We start from the raw sequence: 20,045 nt of genomic DNA on the forward strand, positions 1-20,045 counted from the left end.
ATCGCGACAACGCGGTCTCTTTGCCACATGTAAAGAGCACATGTACATTGAAATAAAAACATCCGGTATAACATCAGGGCAACCAATAGCATTGTAAATCCGTCTATAGAGTGTCGGCTGTAGTTGGAAAAGAATATCGAATATCCGTATCGGTCATTATACCGTTAGATCATTTTTCAAATGTTAGAAGGTCAGTACAATATAAACGCTCACATTGTTGCGTCACACGTTGAACATAGCATGGCAATCTTTCAAAATTACTTTCGTTGCCTCTCCTTTACCGAAAGAATTGGATGGTTTATGGTGCTGTACCTTGAAAAAGTTTCGAACACTAATTTTAAGTAATGCGTAGTGAGAGCTGACTTGAATGAATAAACCTTCAATTTTATTTAATGAAAATCCGGACATTTTGAAGAAATATGTTGGTTCATAAGTTTCCAAATAATTTTAACATGTAATAACATTTAAATTTTGTAAATGCGCCCAGTAAATGTTCTAACACGTGAATAACTAAACAAGCTAAACGTGCACAGGTGACAAAAGAAAAACAATCAGTGAATATCAAAATATTTTTAAGACTGACATAAAAACACACAAGTGGTATTTTTAGACAGTGGTCGTTACCTTATTCATATTTCAGCAGCTAAGCGTTGTATAAAATATAAGTTGAAAATACTTAATTTGCTAAACGGAATACTTCTTAAAAATGTTATAGCAGTTCGTAAATATTTGACTATATAGGTAAAACAGCTTGGTCCTTTGGTAGTTCAGATCTAGATTCTTATATAACTGAAACCAGATGTCTGTTACAAAAACAATTTATCCAGACATTTGTTACCCAAATATACTTTCAAAACACACATAATTGTAATTATCATATCAAAAGCAGCCCAAACAATCTGTCGAATTCCTTGTTTATTATATATTTAGAACCAGATGCATATGTAACTGCAATCAGGTCAGTTTATAAAACGCGGAGCTCGAGTAAACTGTGCTAATTTATATAATTTCTGAGCATAAAATAGCACGTATTTAACGTGTGAATACACAGTAAAATAGAAAAATCATTTATGGTTAGTACAAGTACTAATTACATAGTATTGTCATTTAGTTGCAAGTAAATAATCTGAATCTTTCATAAACAGTAAACAAGAGGGCCAAGATGGCCCTGGGTCGCTCACCTGAGTAACACACCATAACAGTGTAAACGTGTTTTATCTAGTGATTTCATGAAGACAAGTATTCTGACCAATTTTCATTAAGATTGGACAAAAAATGTGACCTCTTGAGTGTATACAAGATTTTCCTTTGATTTGACCTTGTGACTAGTTTTTGACCCACGTCAACCAGATTTAAAATATTCAAAGACTTCATGATAACAAACATTTTGACCAAGATTTATGGAGATTGAATCAAAACTGTGCCCCCTAGGGTGTAAACAAGGTTATTCTTTTATTTGACCTGGTGACCTAGTTTTTGACCCCAAATGACCCAGATACAAATTCTTCTGATATTTCATGCAGACAAACATTCTGACCACGTTTCATGCACTTCAAATGGACGAAAGTGTTAACAAGCTTTACCTTTGATTTGACCGGGTGACCAAGTATTTTATCCATAAGACCCAGTTTCAAACTTGGCTTAGGAATCATCAAGATAAACATTCTGACAAAGTTTCATGAAGATAGGGTCATAAATGTGGCCTCAAGAGTGTTATCAAGCTTTTTCTTTGATTTGACCGAGTGACCTAGTCTGTGATCTTATATGACCCAATTTCGAACTTGTCATAAAAATTAGTAAGATCAACATTCGCAACAAGTTTCATGAAGATATGGTCATAAATATGGCCTCTAGGTTGTTAATAAGCTTTTCCATTGATTTGACCTGATGACCTAGTTTTTGACCCAACATGAACCAGTTTCGATTCATGCCTAGAAATCATCAAGATAATCATTTTGTACAAGTTTGTATCAAATCAAAGTATAAATGAAACCTTTAAGGCTGAAAGGGCCAAAGTAGAAAATTTTGCCCCTTTCAGGGACATTAACCTTAGGACCCATAATGGAATCTATCAGGTTTCGAATGGAACCGAGATCTTATTGTGACTTAAGTTGTGTGTAAGTATCGTTACAATCAAATATATGATGTCACTTCTATCGTCTTCAAAAGGTAATAATTAACAAATTTTGGCTCTTTCAGGGGTCAGTCAGGGGCCATAACTTCAGAACCCCTGATTGGATCTGGCAGATTCATCGTGGAATCCAAGATTTATTGTTGTTGAAGATATTTTGCATGCAAGGTCGTATCAAATCAAACGATAAATGAAGTCTCTATGTAGCCGCAATAGCAAAAATAGCAAATTTTGGCCCTTTAAGGGGCCATAACTCTTGAACCCCATTATGGGTTCTGACCAGTTTTCGAAATGAACCGAAATATTATACCAATACAAGTTATGTGCAGGACTGATTAAAGCTGATTGCAAAATGTGGTCTCTATCGTGTTCACAAGGAAAAATAGCCAATCTCGGCCTTTTAAGGGACCATATGGGACCATAACTCTGGAACCCATGGTGAGATCTGGTCAGTTTACGAAAGGAGACGAGATATTATGCCAATACAAGTTGTGTGCAAGTTTGATTAAAGGTGATTGCAAAATGTGGTCTCTATCATGTTCACAAGCCAAAAATAGCAAATCTTGGCCCTTTAAGGGGCCATAACTCTCGAACCCATGATGGGATCTGGCCAGATTTCGAAAGGAATCGAGATATTATGCCAATACAAGTTATGTGCAAGTTTGATAAAAAATTGATTGCAAAATATGGTCTCTATCGTGTTCACAAGAAATTGTGGGCGGACGGACGGACGACTGACGAATGGTGATCACGTGACAGGTGAGCTAAAAAAACCCACAAAAAAACAACAAAACAATCACCAACTGACATTAAAAGAACACACCTATTCATATGAAATTGTTATGATGTTTAGTTACGTTTTTAGCAATAAACCGTGACACTATAGTGACATCCTCGCAGATTAATGTTTGTTATGTAGTGCTAAGGCTTGTTATTGCTTACTGAAAGAACTATCAATTTAACGTATGTAAAAGGGGTATCTCTATAGTAATTTTCTCGTTTTTAAGGTATTTCAGACAAAACTCATTAGCACTAATATTTTTCACATAGCCATTTGACTATGTATCCTTTTGTTCTGAAGCAACAGTTTTATGGTACAAGTTTTAGTATTTAGTTGGGTTTACCTTTCGCACTGAATTAGCATCCAAATGATGTAAAACAGGCTCCATTTGTCTTTTGATAGTTGTTGTAATTCTTCGTTTAGATCTAGTTTTTAGATAATATGTAGACAAGTTTGTGCTTTTTATATGTCTCTGTTTTAGCAACGTAGGAGCTGTAAGTTGTGTTCGTGTATTATTATATGCAAATAATGCAGTGCTAGACCATATAAAAGATAAACCATTTATATAAAGTACTTGTCTAATTTTGAGTCTCATTTTTCGTTAGGTTTTGTATTTGATCCTTTCCCATGCATCATTAAAAATGTTGTTAGATAGCTATCCATATACACAATCTGACTAAAGTACATATCCTATAACGCTACGCATAGGATCTGAGAACGACCTATTCATTGCCTCGTTCTGACGACCCTTTCGCTAACCAATCAGAGCCTAACTTACAACATCTTGCAAATCTACCTGTAGCCTTGACTTTTGATATTTACAATTCTTATATCATAATATATCAGATAGCCGGTTAGCTCAGTCGGTAGGCCACTTGCTTTGTAAGAGAAGGGTCCCGGGTTCCAGCCCTGGAATGATTGCACATTTTTCTTACTCTTTGACATTCGAACAAGTCGTCTGATTGGATGAAATAAAAATAGCAATACTGGAAATCCAAAATATACAGAAGACGAATGTGAATGGGTCGTTTTCAGATCTTCGTTTAGAAAATCAAGTACTTAAGTCAGTTTGTCCATATACACAATCTATGTTGTTTATGTCTGAGATTATTAGCTGTTTTACTCAATCCTAGGTCAAGTCAGGCATTCCAATGACGATTTACCTTGAACAGAATAGATAGCAAAACAAAGTCGGTGAGTCACAATGATAACATATTCACAGTGTATAGACTCTCTGTACTCCTAAACGGAAGTCGACAAAACTAGGCGTTCAAAAATCAATACACAAATTTTGCTGTCGCGGATGACTTAGATTTTCTTTGTTTATTTCATTACTATCCTATAAAGTAAGTGTATTTGTTAGTTTACGTATTGTCAAAGAGCTACTGTTTACTTAGATACAAAACACGCCTGATAAAAATCATTATATACTGAATTTCAAGTCAAATAACTTGCTGATACTTGTTCGATTTTGTAATGAAACTATTAATTCTTTGAAATACCTGTATCTTGAGCTTTTGCAAAGAATTGAAACCTTTGCTACTTCGTAGACAAATGTCTTACGCATCGATAAATACTAGCATAATTCTATGGTAAAGAATACGTTTTTAGAAAAATGTGTTTTTCTGAGACATGTATGCCGATTTACACTGTCCCACTATTCGATACATTACTGGCCCATTAATCGAAATTTTTAAAATCCGGACTGTACGCTTAGTCAAAAAATTTTACGCCTATTTAAAACTTCTTTTCATTTATATACATATGTTTCAATGTTTTTACTTTGTTTTATGACAACCAACATTTAAAAGATAATAGTTATAATTTCTTTCGTTTTCAGAACAGTCATGGACCAACTGCAGTTTCGATTCCAGTTTCGTATACTGCGCGACCGATTTAATTTGATAAATGCGTACTAATAAACTCCCGCATATAATAGTGTTTGAAGTCTGTTTTGTAATAATGATTAAAGATTTGGGAACATTAAAGGGCAAGGAATGCCTGACAATAAGTTGAATATATATATATATATTAAAAGTTACTCCTGGACAAGTATATAATAAATAAAAAAGAAAAACATCCAATGGGTTTCCTCTATCTGTATTTCTGTCCACCTACCGGTTTCATATCATAATCATCAGGGCAGACATAAAAAAATTTGTAGTTGCTACGCAACGTCACATGTGTACACATGTGTGCGCAACGTTATTTTATGACGTCATCAATATTTGTTTAGTTTTGGCTTAAATATATCAAAAAAGTAACGTTCTTTAGACAACCTAGCTGAAACATTATTATTATGAAATTTATAAAAAGGAAAAATTAAATACTGTGGGTCAGTTTTAGAGCGAAAATGCTCGAGTCTTTCAAAACGCTGAAAAGAACTTTTTAAATCGGACCACTATTAAATAAGATTTAGCAGTCTGAAATGTAAGAAAATGGCTGACCATGGAGGCAGCCATTTAGTGTGTTTATGACGTCATTTACACACTGTTGAATTCTTTATTTAGCAAATAAACTTTTTAAATAAATAAATTTCTTGTGTTTCTTGAGTGAAAGATGTAAAACATGGTAATTTCTTTTATTATAACTTAAATAAGTATAGAAATTATTTTCAGAAATAAGTAAATACAGTTCAAATATGTATCTAGAAATTCAATAAAACTGTCATGGTTTTTCGTCGACATGGAAACAAAATGGCCGACATTTTCATCAAAAATTCAAATGCATATAACTTTCTTATCTTTTTGCCGATTTTGAAAATTCTTTTACTTCTTTAAATGATTTAAGAATTCCTAGCAGATAGTTAAAGACACTAAAGACACATCTGACAGTTTTCTAAATGTATATAGGCAAAAATATTCCTGGCGACAGAATTTCTTTAAACTTTGTGTACTGACTGAGAATCAAGTTTAAAACGGAAATATGTATTAAAAATCATAGGTACCGGTGCTTGATCTTGAATTATCTGTCCTTGAAAATAGATTTTTCAGTATTTTCAAACTTTCAAGGGCAGACAATTTATGACCAAGGCTGGGTACCTATGATTTACTTTATTTTGTATTTCTGTTTTTGATTTGATTCTCCGTCAGCAAACAAAGTTTTAAGAAGAATTTCTGTCTGTAAGAAAATTTTGCCCCATGTCAATATAGACACTATGGCAAATGTCCTTGACTACAAACATGACGAAATTATACCTCAAAGTCTTGTTCTTTTCCATGGACCGAATTTCTTTAAACTTTATATAATGAATGCAAATGATGACTGAAATAGAAATATACATGTAAATTAAAATGCACACTTTCCTTGATTTAATCTTGAATTATCTGCCTTTGAAAATTGGATTTTTTAAAGTATTTTCTGATTTTCAAGGGCAGACAATTCAAGATTAAGCACCGGTACCTATGATTTTTAATACATAATTCCGTTTCAAACTTGATTCTCAGTCAGTACACAAAGTTTAAATTTTGTCGCTACCAGACAAAGAACTTTCGACACATCCGTTTTTACATTTTCTGGCATGATTTAACGTATTTTGTCATTAGGAATGATAAATTGGCAATTTTGCATCATTTTGCGAAAATTAAATGTCCCCACCCCCTATTTTCCTATTTCACGTGGTCTCCACCATCCGAACAACCCCTTGATTGACGAAATGCATAACTGGTGGGCCAACTATACGCTACATGTATGTGGGTTAATAATGATAAAAATGATGTTTTTACCGTACAAGAACCCTGTAAATGGTGCTATAATTTTAAAAAAATCGGATGCGTGTATATTGACTTTTATACTTTTATGTGTCCTCATCGTAACATTTTTGAGCTGTTGTACCACCAGGTAGCGTTTTAAGTCCCCAGAAAGTTTAGAATATCGAAGAAGAGGTTCTAAACTATGTGAAACTGCACAGATTTATGGGTTCGTTCGAAATTTAATTTTGGCAGATTTCCCTTAAGGTAGCAGGGTACAATTTTGCCTCACAGGATCACTTTTGACTCTGCACTCGGCACGGGAACCCTCTTCGACTAAATTTTCTATCGACTCCGGCACCCTCAACTTTTGATATGGTATTCTTTTTCTAAGGGAAATAAATCGTGGTGTTTTACTTCCCTTAATATGCTTTTAAATTGAAGATAAATCAGCAATTTCACATAACATGCGTATTTAAATTTAATTATCAAATTAACCTGTACCTTAGTGATACTCAAGTAACTTTTAAACTAGAATTTGTATAATTTGATTTGATACAAAGAGGGACCATTCATGCATAGCTATTCTTTTTTCTCAGAAAACATTATAATTGTGTATATGGCTTATGGACCCATACTGTATCCTAGGTACGTAGCGGAAATATCGATATTTTTCCATACACTGACGCCTGAATTTCATATTGGATGCGTAACGTAACTGAATATGTGTCGTGGCATAAATTCTTTTATTTAGTTCAGTATCGTAAATCTTATTCAGACTATTGAACAAATTTATAATAGTTACATTACATTGTATGCGTATGTAATAAAAAGTTTATCATCTTTGCATAGGTAAACTGGTTCTACCCAAGTGCCCGCTCGTGATGAAATAATGCACGGAGGGGCACCTGGGGTCTTCCTCCACCACTAAAGCTGGAAAGTCGCCATATGACCTATCATGTGTCAGTGCGACGTTAAATCCAAAAGAAATCGGTAAATATGCACTCGTTTTTAGCGGAAGAATATTGCGTCCTTAAAGTCGTGCAATTTATTTCCGCTGCAATACTCGTACATAGCCTTTAACTGTTGTGGTGCTTTTAAATACGAACACCATCTCTTAACTCTTACACTGAAGTTAAATTGAGAGGGCGCCAGTGGCGATAGAAAAATTAATTGTGTTTGAGAATCGAAAGTAAATTGTTTTTGAAGAAATATGATGAAAATAACCACATATTGTGTATTTACAAATAAGATGGGATCAACGGTTTCACATCTAAGGTATTAGATACTTTCTATATTCAAGGAAAGTCGTCCTGTGTGCGAACAGAGAGGGATCCATTTTCTTATTTACCACACAGAGGGATCCGATGCATATACACAGTGAATCAGTCATTCCTAGTGTTTTTAATTTTATCGATGAAAAGGTCACTACACTTCTGTGCAAGTTCATTTGAACATACACTGAACAAACGGAAGTTATCTTGACTGACTATCTCCTGGCAGATTTTTTGGTAATCTTGGCCAAGATTTTGTGGTCAGGTACCCATTCTTTACCTTATCAGAGAAGTTGTCTGTATGGGTCTGAATAATACCAGTACTAAATACCAGATCCAGTTTTTGATCGATGAATATGAACAGGTACGAATACCGATCGATTAAGTTTAAATAATGCTTATTGTGCTTATTGAATAGATTGATTTAGCAAAATGATAAACCGGCTGATTTCTTGTATAGGTAAATAGTAAACTTCAGATAGAATTGTTTTGTGCTTTTTACATAGATAATGTTAGGCAGTGTGGATAATTATTCCTGTTACAAACTTTCATTTTCTGTTATTAAATATGTGCATTGCTGAGTGGACAAAAGCATAATAAAATGTAGGTATATCTAAGTTATTTTTAATAATTAAATTATTTTACCTTAGAATTAAGCATAAGGTTGATTTGTCAATTTAGATTATGAAAAACAAAGATGCATATTTTCTTGGCTAAAGAACAACTAATTGGTTTTGTAGCATTTTATTTTGCAAGCACATTTGGTGTTATCAGAATTCAACATGATCAGCAGTAAAATTTAATCAGAATATGTTTCCAGTTTACAGCGATTTGGCATGTTTTATATAAGGTTGACAGTCGGTTATATTATTGAAGAGGTTTTATCTTTTTGATGTATATTCGACAGGAAAATAATCTGTTAAAAGTGTAATATTTTGATTCTCAAATAAAGAATATCTAGCATATTTAATCTGCATGAAAATAAAAAGCTAAAAGTCGTTATGCGTTTCCTTTTCAAAAGAAATGTCGTGCAACAGAATTATTGTTAGTTGTTATGTGGGGCGTTCGAAAAGGAATACAACCCGTATTTTCCACATTATGTTCATATTTACATAATAATATGTTATATATTCTTAAAAAGTCACGTATTGGTGGACTTTGAAATTTCAACAACTGTAAGGTTTTGTATGCTTTTTAAGTGGTTTTATCAACGTCTTTTTTTTTAGAAACATCTTTCGTTATTTGAAAATGTTGATTTTGGTTGTTTATTACATTATTTACTGTATAAATTTTATTTACGTATCTTAACCTGAACTTCACTACCTACTGACTTCAATATACAAAGTATTTCTAAACATCGAACACTATCAGTAGTTTTCAGCTCAAAACATGCAATTATTACTGCTTTTAAAACATAACAGAATCTGTAGCAGAAATATATTAATGCTTTATCAAATAGCATTGCGATACACTAGACATGACTTTATATGTATTTGTTGAAGCATGCGGGATATTTACAGTAAAAATGATTAGAGTCTATATATGTATATCAAATGACTGTGTCAAACACCATATTGCTTGTTTAGTACTATTTGATAAAATGGCATTTTAGTTTGTTTATTCATTTTTCATTGTAGAAAACACCAAATAAATTACTAAGTCTTATACTTTATTTCGTAATGAAAGCTAACGATTTTGATTAAACCCTGTAAACCCTGTAAAACTGGATAATATCATATGTAAAATATATCCATGCTAATGTGGATATTGTTGTACCTAACTTGAAATTGATATTTTAATTACATTTTTAGTTAATATCATGGCTTGGGATCTGCCAGAGGAATGCGATGATTTCATGAATTGGCAAGACCTTGACGACACTAATAACGAACTGCAGGACGAATTTAAAGCTTTTGTAGATGAACAAACTGTTAACTACTGTTATCATAAATTGAAAGACAGGTACGAATCTTTCAGGCATAAGCAGCGTTATAACGACATTCATGATAAATTACATGAAGATTACGAAGTCTTCAATGATAAGCCAAAAAAATACGACTACAACTATCAGTTGCGAGAGGAACTGGAGGCTTTCATAGATGGGCAAAATGATTCCGACTGGGTTGATGAATTGCAAATGGAGGAATATGAAGTTTTCTGGGATGAGCAAGATGATTATGAAGGTTATGGTAATTCACAGGATGAATGGCAAGATGATTGCGACCTTTATGATGAATTGCAAGACGGGTACGAATCATCTAACGATGAAGAGTATTGTTGGAATGGTTGGTCTGATTTGCATGGTTGGTGTTAGGTATTTTATGATGGTGGTTACGAAGCAAGATGAGCAAGGAACCGTGACCATTATGAAAAATTTCAGGACCCTTTAGACGCTTAAAACGACAGTCTTAATAAATAATTAAGACCTGTAAGAAAATTACAATCACTACGGCAATAGAGATTGCGATTTTGACTTTTATGAATTTAAGTAAGGAAATATAGGTGTAAAGAATCGAGGAAACTTTTTTAACAAGCTTTGAGAAAAATAAAGTATGAATGGAAAAAGATTACGAAAAAAAAACGAATAAGTAATCTCCTTCTTGAAACGTATAAAAGATTTTTATCCGTGTTATTGCTATAATTTTGGAAACACTTATTGTAGTTTTATCAGTTTAACATAGCGCCAAATCCTGCTCACATTTATTTCAAACGACTGTAATTTACGGTAAGACGCATAAAATTGTCACCACGTTCGAGATACAACGAGCTAATACGACATTCAACATTCGCAAAGATTCAGTGTCGAGCTGATACGACATTCAACATTCGCAAAGATTCAGTGTCGAGCTGATACGACATTCAACATTCGCAAAGATTCAATGTCAGGCTGGCACGATATCCGACATTCCACATGCACCAGATTCGGATTTTCAGCAGACACTAATTTCGACAACATCTTGTGTCGATCTTGCATGACATTCACCAAAACCGAGTTTATTAAAACAATTACATATGTATATATTTCTAATTTTTACACCCTCTTTTATTTGTCTGAATAGGCCTATTGCATTTGATTGTGTATTAATTCAGCTGGTGATCGTGTAGTTCGTAGGGGGAAACCATCTCATTTAGTTGATATATTCAATGCTGTATTGAATTCTGGACATTTTCCTTTTGGAGTGGTCCAGGGGTATAATTGTGCCTGTATTTAAAAAGAACGATCCTTGCAATGTTCAGAATTACAGAGGCGTAACGCTTGTAAGTTGTTTATCAAACATATTCACTGGAATTTTAAATAAGCGTGTTAGCCACTGGGTAGAAAATAATGATATTTTGAGCGATGCGCAGTTTGGATTTCGCAAGGGTCGTTCCACTGTTGATGCTGCGTTTGTGTTAAATGCTAATATACAGAAGATTTTAAACGAAAAAAAATCGTTAGTATTGTTGTATGGTAGATATGAAAAGGGCACTTGACTCTGTTTATTTAAATGGTCTTTGGCTAAAGTTGTTTAAATTAGGCATTGATGGAAAATTACTAAGAATTGTTAGAGATATGTATTCACAAGTAAAGGTTTGTGTTAAATGTTGTAGTTCCTATTCTGAGTATTTTGAATGTGCTGTAGGATTAAAACAAGGGGAGGTAATGACTCACTCCTCCTTTGCTGTTTTCATTATTTGTTGATGATCTTGAACGGTTTTTACAACAACAGCCCGACAGTGGCTTAAGTTTAGATGATATCACATTTATACTTATGTTGTTTGCAGATGACATGGTCATTTTAGGAGATACTTTGGTCGATTTGCAAAATAGTCTAGATCTTTTAAGTACATACTGTAACAAATGGGGACTTGAAGTAAATACTCTAAAGACAAAGATTATGTTTTTTAGAAAGAGGGGTCCAGTTAAAAGTAATGAAAAGTGGCATTACAATAATCAGGAACTGGATATTGTTGATAATTTTAATTATCTTGGGATAGTTTTCAATTATACAGGTACTTTTGTGTTAAATCAAGAAACCTTGGGTGATAAAGGGCTCAAAGCTTTAAATGTTTTAATGAATAATATTAAAGGTTTAAGTTTAAAACCCAGTGTTAAATGTCAGTTATTTGATGCTTTTGTTGGTTCTACTCTTAATTATGGTTGTGCAATATGGGGGTTTGGAAAATCGAAAGAAATTGAACGTATTCACCTTATGTTCTGCAAATCTTTACTGAATGTCAAAACATCGTCAAGCAATATAGGTGTATATGGAAAACTAGGGCGTTATCCGTTATATATAAATAGATATTTACAAATAATAAAGTACTGGGGTAAAATTGTTTCATCTTCAAATATTTTATTAGTCAAATTGTATGAATATTTTCTTGTTAGTAAAAATAATAGAAATAATTGGGCTTATCAGGTGAAATGTCTTTTAGACAATTTTGGCTTTTCCTATGTATGGAATAATCCAACGTTGGTAGACTTAGATAAGTTCCACCTAGCCTTTAAAGAACGTGTATTAGATACTTTTAAGCAGAATTGGTGCCAACGTATGAACGATTGTGGAACATTAGATATGTACAAAAATTTTAAAACTAGTTTTTTATTTGAAAAATATTTAGATTTATTACCGTTTAAATACAGGAGTGCTTTAGCTAGGTTAAGACTATCCTCGCATAAATTAGCAATTGAAACAGGCCATTACTCTAGAAATAGAACAGATAGAAATCTGCGTTACTGCATATTTTGTCAACAGAGATATAGAAGACGAATACCATTTTATAATAGTGTGCCCATTGTATGAGAATATAAGAAAACATATTTAAAATCATATTATTACAGAAGGCCAAATGTAATGAAATTTATTGAACTTCTCAATAGTGATAAACAAGTTGTTATTAAAAATTTGTCTTAATTCATTTATCATGCATTTATACTGAGAACATCTTTATTGTAAATAGTGGTAAACTTTTAGCTCTACGTATCCAGTTGATACTTCCATGTATAGTTGTTAAATGTTTAAGACTCATCCTCCATAACAATCTATATTACATGTAAATTCAATTATTTCATTCAAAAATGCTTACGCTTTTTGTCATTTGTATAAAATCACATGACAATATTTTGATGTATGTGTATATATTGTATTTATGACAAAAAACTGTACAGTTTACGTCAATAAAATATTCTGTCTGTTCTGTCCTATTAATTTAGTTTTATTTCATACTTACTAAATCAATCATTCTTAATTATTCAGCCGGTCATTTGTTTGCGCATTAAATTGTCAGTATGATATATTTATTCATGTTAAAACTGTGAATTACTTTTTTTGCGAATTTACTCTGATATGTCCTGTTTTTATAAATGTTGAATCAGTGACGTTTAGAAAAGGGAATCCGAAAATGATTTTGCATATTTGCGGACGATGAAACTTTGCGAATATAGCAAAAGTAAATGTCTTACAGTAGTCATTATTACCAGTCAGTCAGTCAGTCAGTCAGTCAATCAGTCTGTCAAATAATTAATCAATCTATATTCTAAAAAATAAATATTCGCGTAAATGCATGTGTAGAACGGTCCCTGTGTGATGCGATGTTATTGGACAAATATATGCGTTATATATTGATATCGTCCTCTAGCAGCTATATTCTGACGAATCAGAATTTATAGAATGTTCTTGGTAGAGCGCTACCCAAGCAGTATTTATATATAACGAAAAACGACCACGACATCACATGGTCATGTTTTTTTACATAAATTGGAATTATTTGAACAACATTGGGAGAGGTTTACCCAAGAATCATATCTGTGGAATAATTTCAAAATCAAACCGGTGGTTAAGGAGATGTTGTTTGAATATGTTTTAATTCTGGTGATTTCTATGTGCACAGCGTAGCAAAACTTCGCAACAGGACCATGAAAGGCAGACGCGTAGCTTGGACATTTTTCACAGTACGAAGAGGTAATGGGGGTCGTTGTATCCTCCCCTTGATTATTCATCTATGTGAAAACGGCAAATGGTGCATTTTAGCGTGTGTTTGAAGCAAAAACATTGCACAAAAACCTTCATCTTTGTTAATTGTTTATATAAAATGTTTTATTTTACTAGGTATGTACGTAATATTGCACATGCAAACTATGGTTTAGTGATCCATCTTTTATATGTGCAAGTACTATTTAAAAAAAAAGGTTAGTGGTGTCACACTTTGAAAATATAATTGTGATTGGGTATATCATTCAAGAAATATGTCTATAAGTATATATACGATAGTTGTTATAAGGATTCTGCCATATCTCTGAACTGAATACTAGACTAGTCAAAAAAGACATGCTAAGTTTCATGATGCTGATACAAATGTACCAAATCTGAAACTGATACCTAGCATAGGAAAAGCTTACCGGTATAGCGACGTCTTCATTGCGTCAACTTTGTTATAGGCATTTCTCTTATCTTTTTTTAACTAAAACAGTATTCTGTAAAATGTTTCTTACACCTTTTTAATTTTTTCACAGTTTCGCCATCGTGAACTCGCGCTTCGCGCTTCATGCATCGCTTTCTTTAACGATATGCGAAATAACGTTGGCGAATGGCAAGATCGCGAAACTTTAGCAATTTCGTGCTTTGCCATCGTGATTTCGCTCATGTGAAAATTGTCCACTTCACGCTTCGTCGTCGTGATCTCGCGCTTTGCCATCATGTATTCGCGCTTTGCCATCATGATTCCGCGCTTCGCGTATCGCCTGTTCATGATAGAGAAGCGCGAAAAAACTTCAGGCTTTAACATAAACATTGGATAGACATTTTACCAACAATATTATATCATAAAAAAATGTTAAAAACATAGCGTGATTGTTGATATATTTCAACGACATCTAAAACCAAGTATTACACTAAATTCTTGATTGGACAATTTTTTAAAATGTTGTTTAAGGTCTTCTGAAATATAATACATATAATTTTAATTTTTTCACAGTTTCGCCATCGTGATCTCGCGCTTCGCGCTTCATGCATCGCTTTCTTTAACGATATGCGAAATAACGTTGGCGAATGGCAAGATCGCGAAACTTTAGCAATTTCGTGCTTTGCCATCGTGATTTCGCTCATGTGAAAATTGTCCACTTCACGCTTCGTCGTCGTGATCTCGCGCTTTGCCATCATGTTTTCGCGCTTTGCCATCATGATTCCGCGCTTCGCGTATCGCCTGTTCATGATAGAGAAGCGCGAAAAAACTTCAGGCTTTAACATAAACATTGGATAGACATTTTACCAACAATATTATATCATAAAAAAATGTTAAAAACATAGCGTGATTGTTGATATATTTCAACGACATCTAAAACCAAGTATTACACTAAATTCTTGATTGGACAATTTTTTAAAATGTTGTTTAAGGTCTTCTGAAATATAATACATATAATTTAGTTACATATAAGGCCATTGAAAAAAACTGTAATCACCGATTATAAAGAAAGAGCATATTTATCTCGCTGTGAATTGGTTATCAGATACTGTAATATCGTATATCTTGTAGACATAGTACTAGAGCCGATTACGCAATCGAATACCGCCGGAAGTAGAACATTTGTGTCAACACCGGTTTCGTATTTTCACGTGAAAACGGCCGAAAACTGAGAGGTTATCAACAAATTATAAGTTTACGGGTACCATGAGGATTTTTCATGCATTTAAACGGTAAGTATAATGTTTATGTTATTCAATACAGTATGAAAGTAAACTGTTACGCTTTACATGGAAATTATGAAAGAAAAGTCGATAAGAAAATATTGACTTTCTACTTTCACTGTCGCTTTTTAAATTGCCCAAAAATGTTCTTTCTATTAATTTGTTTTTTCTTGTTTTTTTCTTGTTTTTTGTTTGTAGATACATAATCCTATGGCAAATTAATGTGTGAAATGACAGCTTATTTAAAGCATCTTTGATTAACTGGGCCTAAGTTTACCGATTTTTCCTTTTAGAGTGACCTTTGACCTTATAATAGCTTATAGTCTGTTCTACGTATTTTAGCTGTAGTCAGAACAGAATGTAATTGAGATAAAATGAATTTTCAAAATAAACTGTTGCAAACTGTAGGAAAAGAATAACATAATATATTTATTATAAGTTATTGAAATATTATATTAATATACTTACCTCATTTCAGACAGAAGTACAAGCGAACAGATGACACATTAAAGTGGCTGCAGAAGCTTGAAAAATTAGATAGAGCATGGCCAGTCAAAACAGTGGGATAATACTTCTATGTAATTTCTTTTTAAAGGCAATTTATGCAGGATGGAAGGGTATCTCATACAATGTTTTACAATTTACATGTAGTTTTATCTCTCTTTATGATGTTGAGAGTAAACAAGTCAGTGACATCTAATTAACACTTGCAGGGGTTTTTTTTCGGCCGTTTTTATAGCCGTTATTCGGCTATATTCCCAATGCCAAAAAGTATGTAGTTTTCCCGAAATGAGTACAAAAATTCCCAATCTATATTCTGAATAAAAAATCATCAAAATTGCACAAACATTGACCAAATTATGGACAATTTTGTAATGGATGTATGTTAAAGAGGTTGTACAATGTGAAACAAGTGTATAAGTAAGTGCTTAAACACATCCTTACTATATCTAATGGGACTAAATATTTCCAAATTTGGAACATTTACACGTCAAAAATCCCAATTTTTGGGGGTATAGGCTATGTTCCAAATTAGCTAGAAAAAACCCTGAAAGTCTTGTAAACTATTGACAGTTGATATATATATTAGACAACATTTGATAAAATGCAATTGCCTATCAATATTAAAAAGAGCAAACAGTTGACAATTAACAGGCAGGTCATTCTTTTAAATGACACCATAAATAAACTTTCATAATTTGTTTTTCTTCAACTTCTGGATTTAGACTGGAAGCCATTCCAAACTATGAACTGGTAAATTATACAAAGAGTCATGTAATGATTATGGATGGGATACATTATACGTAAATGGACAATAATAATTTGAAATAATAATATTTTTTAAGATCAAGGTGTTAAGGTGATTTTATAAAGATGGTGTTATGGTTTTTGCATGATGATTGTTAACTGTTCACAGATTTTATCATTTATATATTTCAGGGTGTCCAACATGTCTAGTCAGGTTGACAGAAGTGAAAGATGGTCTGATGGTACAATGATGTACAAATGATACGCTTTAACAAGTTTAACATGACAAGGGTAATATAATGCCAGTTATTAAAATTACATTCCCCTAAACATGTAACAGATACACATTGTAAATGTCATTAAAATGACTTTATGAAGTTTATGAAGTTTCATGAAGGATGGTACAGCCAACCATTTTGAATCAAGAAATTTTGACTTAGGTAAAGATATCTATTCAGACTTCTTAACTCTTAGCCTTTCATATGATACAGAGATAAAAGAACTACTATTGTTAGCCACTAACCATGTTTCAAAGCTTTTACATACACTATAGCATTAACCATTTTGTTTAAATATCTTTTTAATGCAATGTTTTCTTGATATCTGTCACTTGATGTTTTCAATGGATTAGAGTCGTAATTTAATGTAAAATCTGTAAAATTCAGTAATTGAAGTACAAAATTTGTAGGAAATTGTTTCTTTATTTCAGTGTAAAATGTTCTGTGGATTCATATGATGAGAATGCCAGTGTTGATCTGTATGACTTAATTAAACACAGATATTGATACCTTCAGGTAATTATTTAGAATATTCAAAGAGTTACAATGTAATTCAGTTATTGATTTGGTATATATCACTTCTAGAGGCTTGTGTAAAGTTTATTTCACATGAGACCAAGGGTCAAGTATGATATATAAACTTTACACTTACAAAAAGAAATTATACAATACCAAATAATTACAGACTTATGAATGTAACTTTACAAATATCTTACATTTTTCTCCTGAAATTAATCAAAAAGGTAAACACAATTCTATTGTTATAAGCTTAAAAAGGTGAATGTAAGATATAAATTATGAAATGTCAAGTATAAGGTGTGTTATTTTCAAAGTATTTAAGATATAGAATAAAATATAGCCTGCCATCATAATATTCCAAAATAAAAAGTGTCATACATATATTTTAGGTCAAATAGTAAGGTCAAGTGAGTGACTTAGGGTCACTATTGGCCTCTTGATATATTCTACTAAAATGGGTCTTATGCATAAGATATGTTGAAGTTTTATTAATCCAGTAACACTTTTATTCTACCTTATATTCAGAAATATACATATTTTGAATATTAAAGAGCTGCAGACACCTCGAATACAGAGTTACTATAATATGCATTTCTTTCTTCAGATATATACCTGTGAAATCTTCAGTGTCACCGTTCAGCTATTGTTCAAGATCAGTGTCTGCAGCTTGCACAGTTTAGTATAGAGGAGCCTTCTAAATAAACTTTGTTACATATTTGCTGTTATTGTAGGACACACCTGTAGAGAGCAGCAAGTCCTGTCCAGCCGTGCATGTAAATGTGATTCAGAAACTTTGAGAATATGTAAACATTACACTGTTATAATTTTCAAAATACTGTGTCTTGTAGTGTATCAGTACTGTTTTGTCTCAGCTTATAGCACAGTATGTTCACAAATCAAACTTAAGACCATAGTGATCAGTATTATTAAAATCATTAATTATTTGTATGGTGACAAAATTTAATTTCATGCAATGCCACAGTAAAACGTTTGATAATTTTCGCTTTTAAAGTTGTAAGTTTAAGGTTGGCATAAATTGTTGTTTTTTTTTCTTTCATAAATCTAAAAAGTGATTGGTCATTATAACTGCAATATCATTTTAGTATGACAAAGTTTATATTGAACGAAAATACTAATGTAAATTAACTAATCAATGCATTTTCTTCAGTCTTAAAACATTTGTTTATCGTACGTGTCATGGCCCATAACTCCTCCATATTACTTGTGTTTTGTCCTTTTTCATTTCACTGAAGAATAGGTAGAGGTATTGCACATCCATTTTTTAGCATCCTGATTTTGTCAAGTGTTGTATGTAAGGTTTTATCTCGGAATTATGTCTCATCTAAAGGTGTGGAGAGGTATTGTTTATGCCTTCTCGTCTATCCGCATTAAGCCTGTCTGGCTTTAAGTGGACAAGCTGCTGGCCAGATTTTGATGAATCTTCACAGGACTGATCAGTACCAAACATTGTGTTGTGCATATCGCTTGCATGTTTCGTTTCGATGCACTAAATTGCAGCCAGAGCTAAAAATAGAAAAATCTTGTCGGCTTTCACAGGTTAAAACTACTTAAGAGATTTTGATGAAACTTCACAGGAGTGAACAGTACCAAGTGTATTTTTGCAAATCACCGACACTTTCCATTTTGCTGCACAAAATAGCCGCCATAGCTAAAGGTATACATAGGTGGGAGACATGTTTTGTCATAAAAATACCTAAAACACCCTCCACTTTGTTAATGAAAAATGTATCAAACTTCTTACAATTGCAAACTGTAATAATTTGACATTAAATGCACTAGTTCCATAACTGCATTTGGTTTTTTTCATAATTATTGTCCTTTTCTTACCATAGCAATATTTTATGTAACATGGTACCTCATTAGGCATCATAAGATCAGAAAGTTCTATGACTCAGAAATGTTGGCCCTTTTGTACTTGTCATGAGTATGTTTTCAGTATTTTAAATTGTCATTACTTTTGTTATGCCAGTTTAAGGAAATGAAGACTTAGTTGTCCAAATGGTGTGCCTGTGCCTGTCCTGATTTGTTTGTCTGGACAATATATTATTGATAAGTCTTCCCGAAACTTTGCAGGTTAATTTCCTTAAGTTCCCTGTCAACTTTGATAATGGCATGGTTACTTTAGAAACACTAAAGTGATGTCACCATTGTACTAGTCAAACGTTTTGTATTTTAGATTTTATATCACATTACAGGCTACTGGTCTTTAGCAGCCTCCATAAAACTTTCATAAAAGTTTCCAAAAATGTTGTATTTTGATTTGAACTGGCATTATTCAAACAGTAAGAAGTAGTACTATAAGGCAGAATTTGAGCTCTTTTCCAGTACTTTTTGATGTTCTCTGTTACTATGAAGTTGCCTTTTCCTAGAAATTGATTGGCTTATTTTTGATGATCTTATGTTTTTAATCAATTGTAGCTATGTTCTTTATCTCATG

At 32.7% G+C, this 20,045-nt stretch overlaps 1 protein-coding gene and 1 long non-coding RNA gene across 3 annotated transcripts; both read left to right on the forward strand.

Moving 5' to 3' along the window:
* The first annotated feature begins 8,167 nt into the window (after positions 1-8,167).
* On the forward strand, positions 8,168-13,356 carry LOC128555740 (uncharacterized). Of its 2 annotated transcripts, none has more exons than XM_053539048.1 (2): positions 8,168-8,478; positions 9,687-13,356. In XM_053539048.1, exon 2 carries the CDS (start codon positions 11,628-11,630, stop codon positions 12,660-12,662), a length of 1,035 nt encoding a protein of 344 aa, XP_053395023.1. In that variant the 5' UTR covers positions 8,168-8,478; positions 9,687-11,627; the 3' UTR covers positions 12,663-13,356. The 2 variants fall into 2 exon arrangements, with proteins under 2 accessions (XP_053395023.1, XP_053395024.1); XM_053539049.1 differs by having other exon boundaries at positions 8,264-8,478; positions 9,687-12,624.
* Positions 13,357-15,418: 2,062 nt separating this feature from the next.
* Positions 15,419-18,679, forward strand: LOC123547868 (uncharacterized). The gene is made up of 5 exons (XR_008370414.1): positions 15,419-15,551; positions 16,021-16,120; positions 16,983-17,081; positions 17,500-17,584; positions 18,192-18,679. It is a non-coding gene; the product is annotated as an uncharacterized LOC123547868 (long non-coding RNA).
* The last annotated feature ends 1,366 nt before the right edge of the window (positions 18,680-20,045 follow it).

This window comes from Mercenaria mercenaria, chromosome 3 (genome assembly GCF_021730395.1).
Source record: "Mercenaria mercenaria strain notata chromosome 3, MADL_Memer_1, whole genome shotgun sequence".
NCBI classification, from domain to species: Eukaryota; Metazoa; Mollusca; class Bivalvia; order Venerida; family Veneridae; genus Mercenaria; species Mercenaria mercenaria.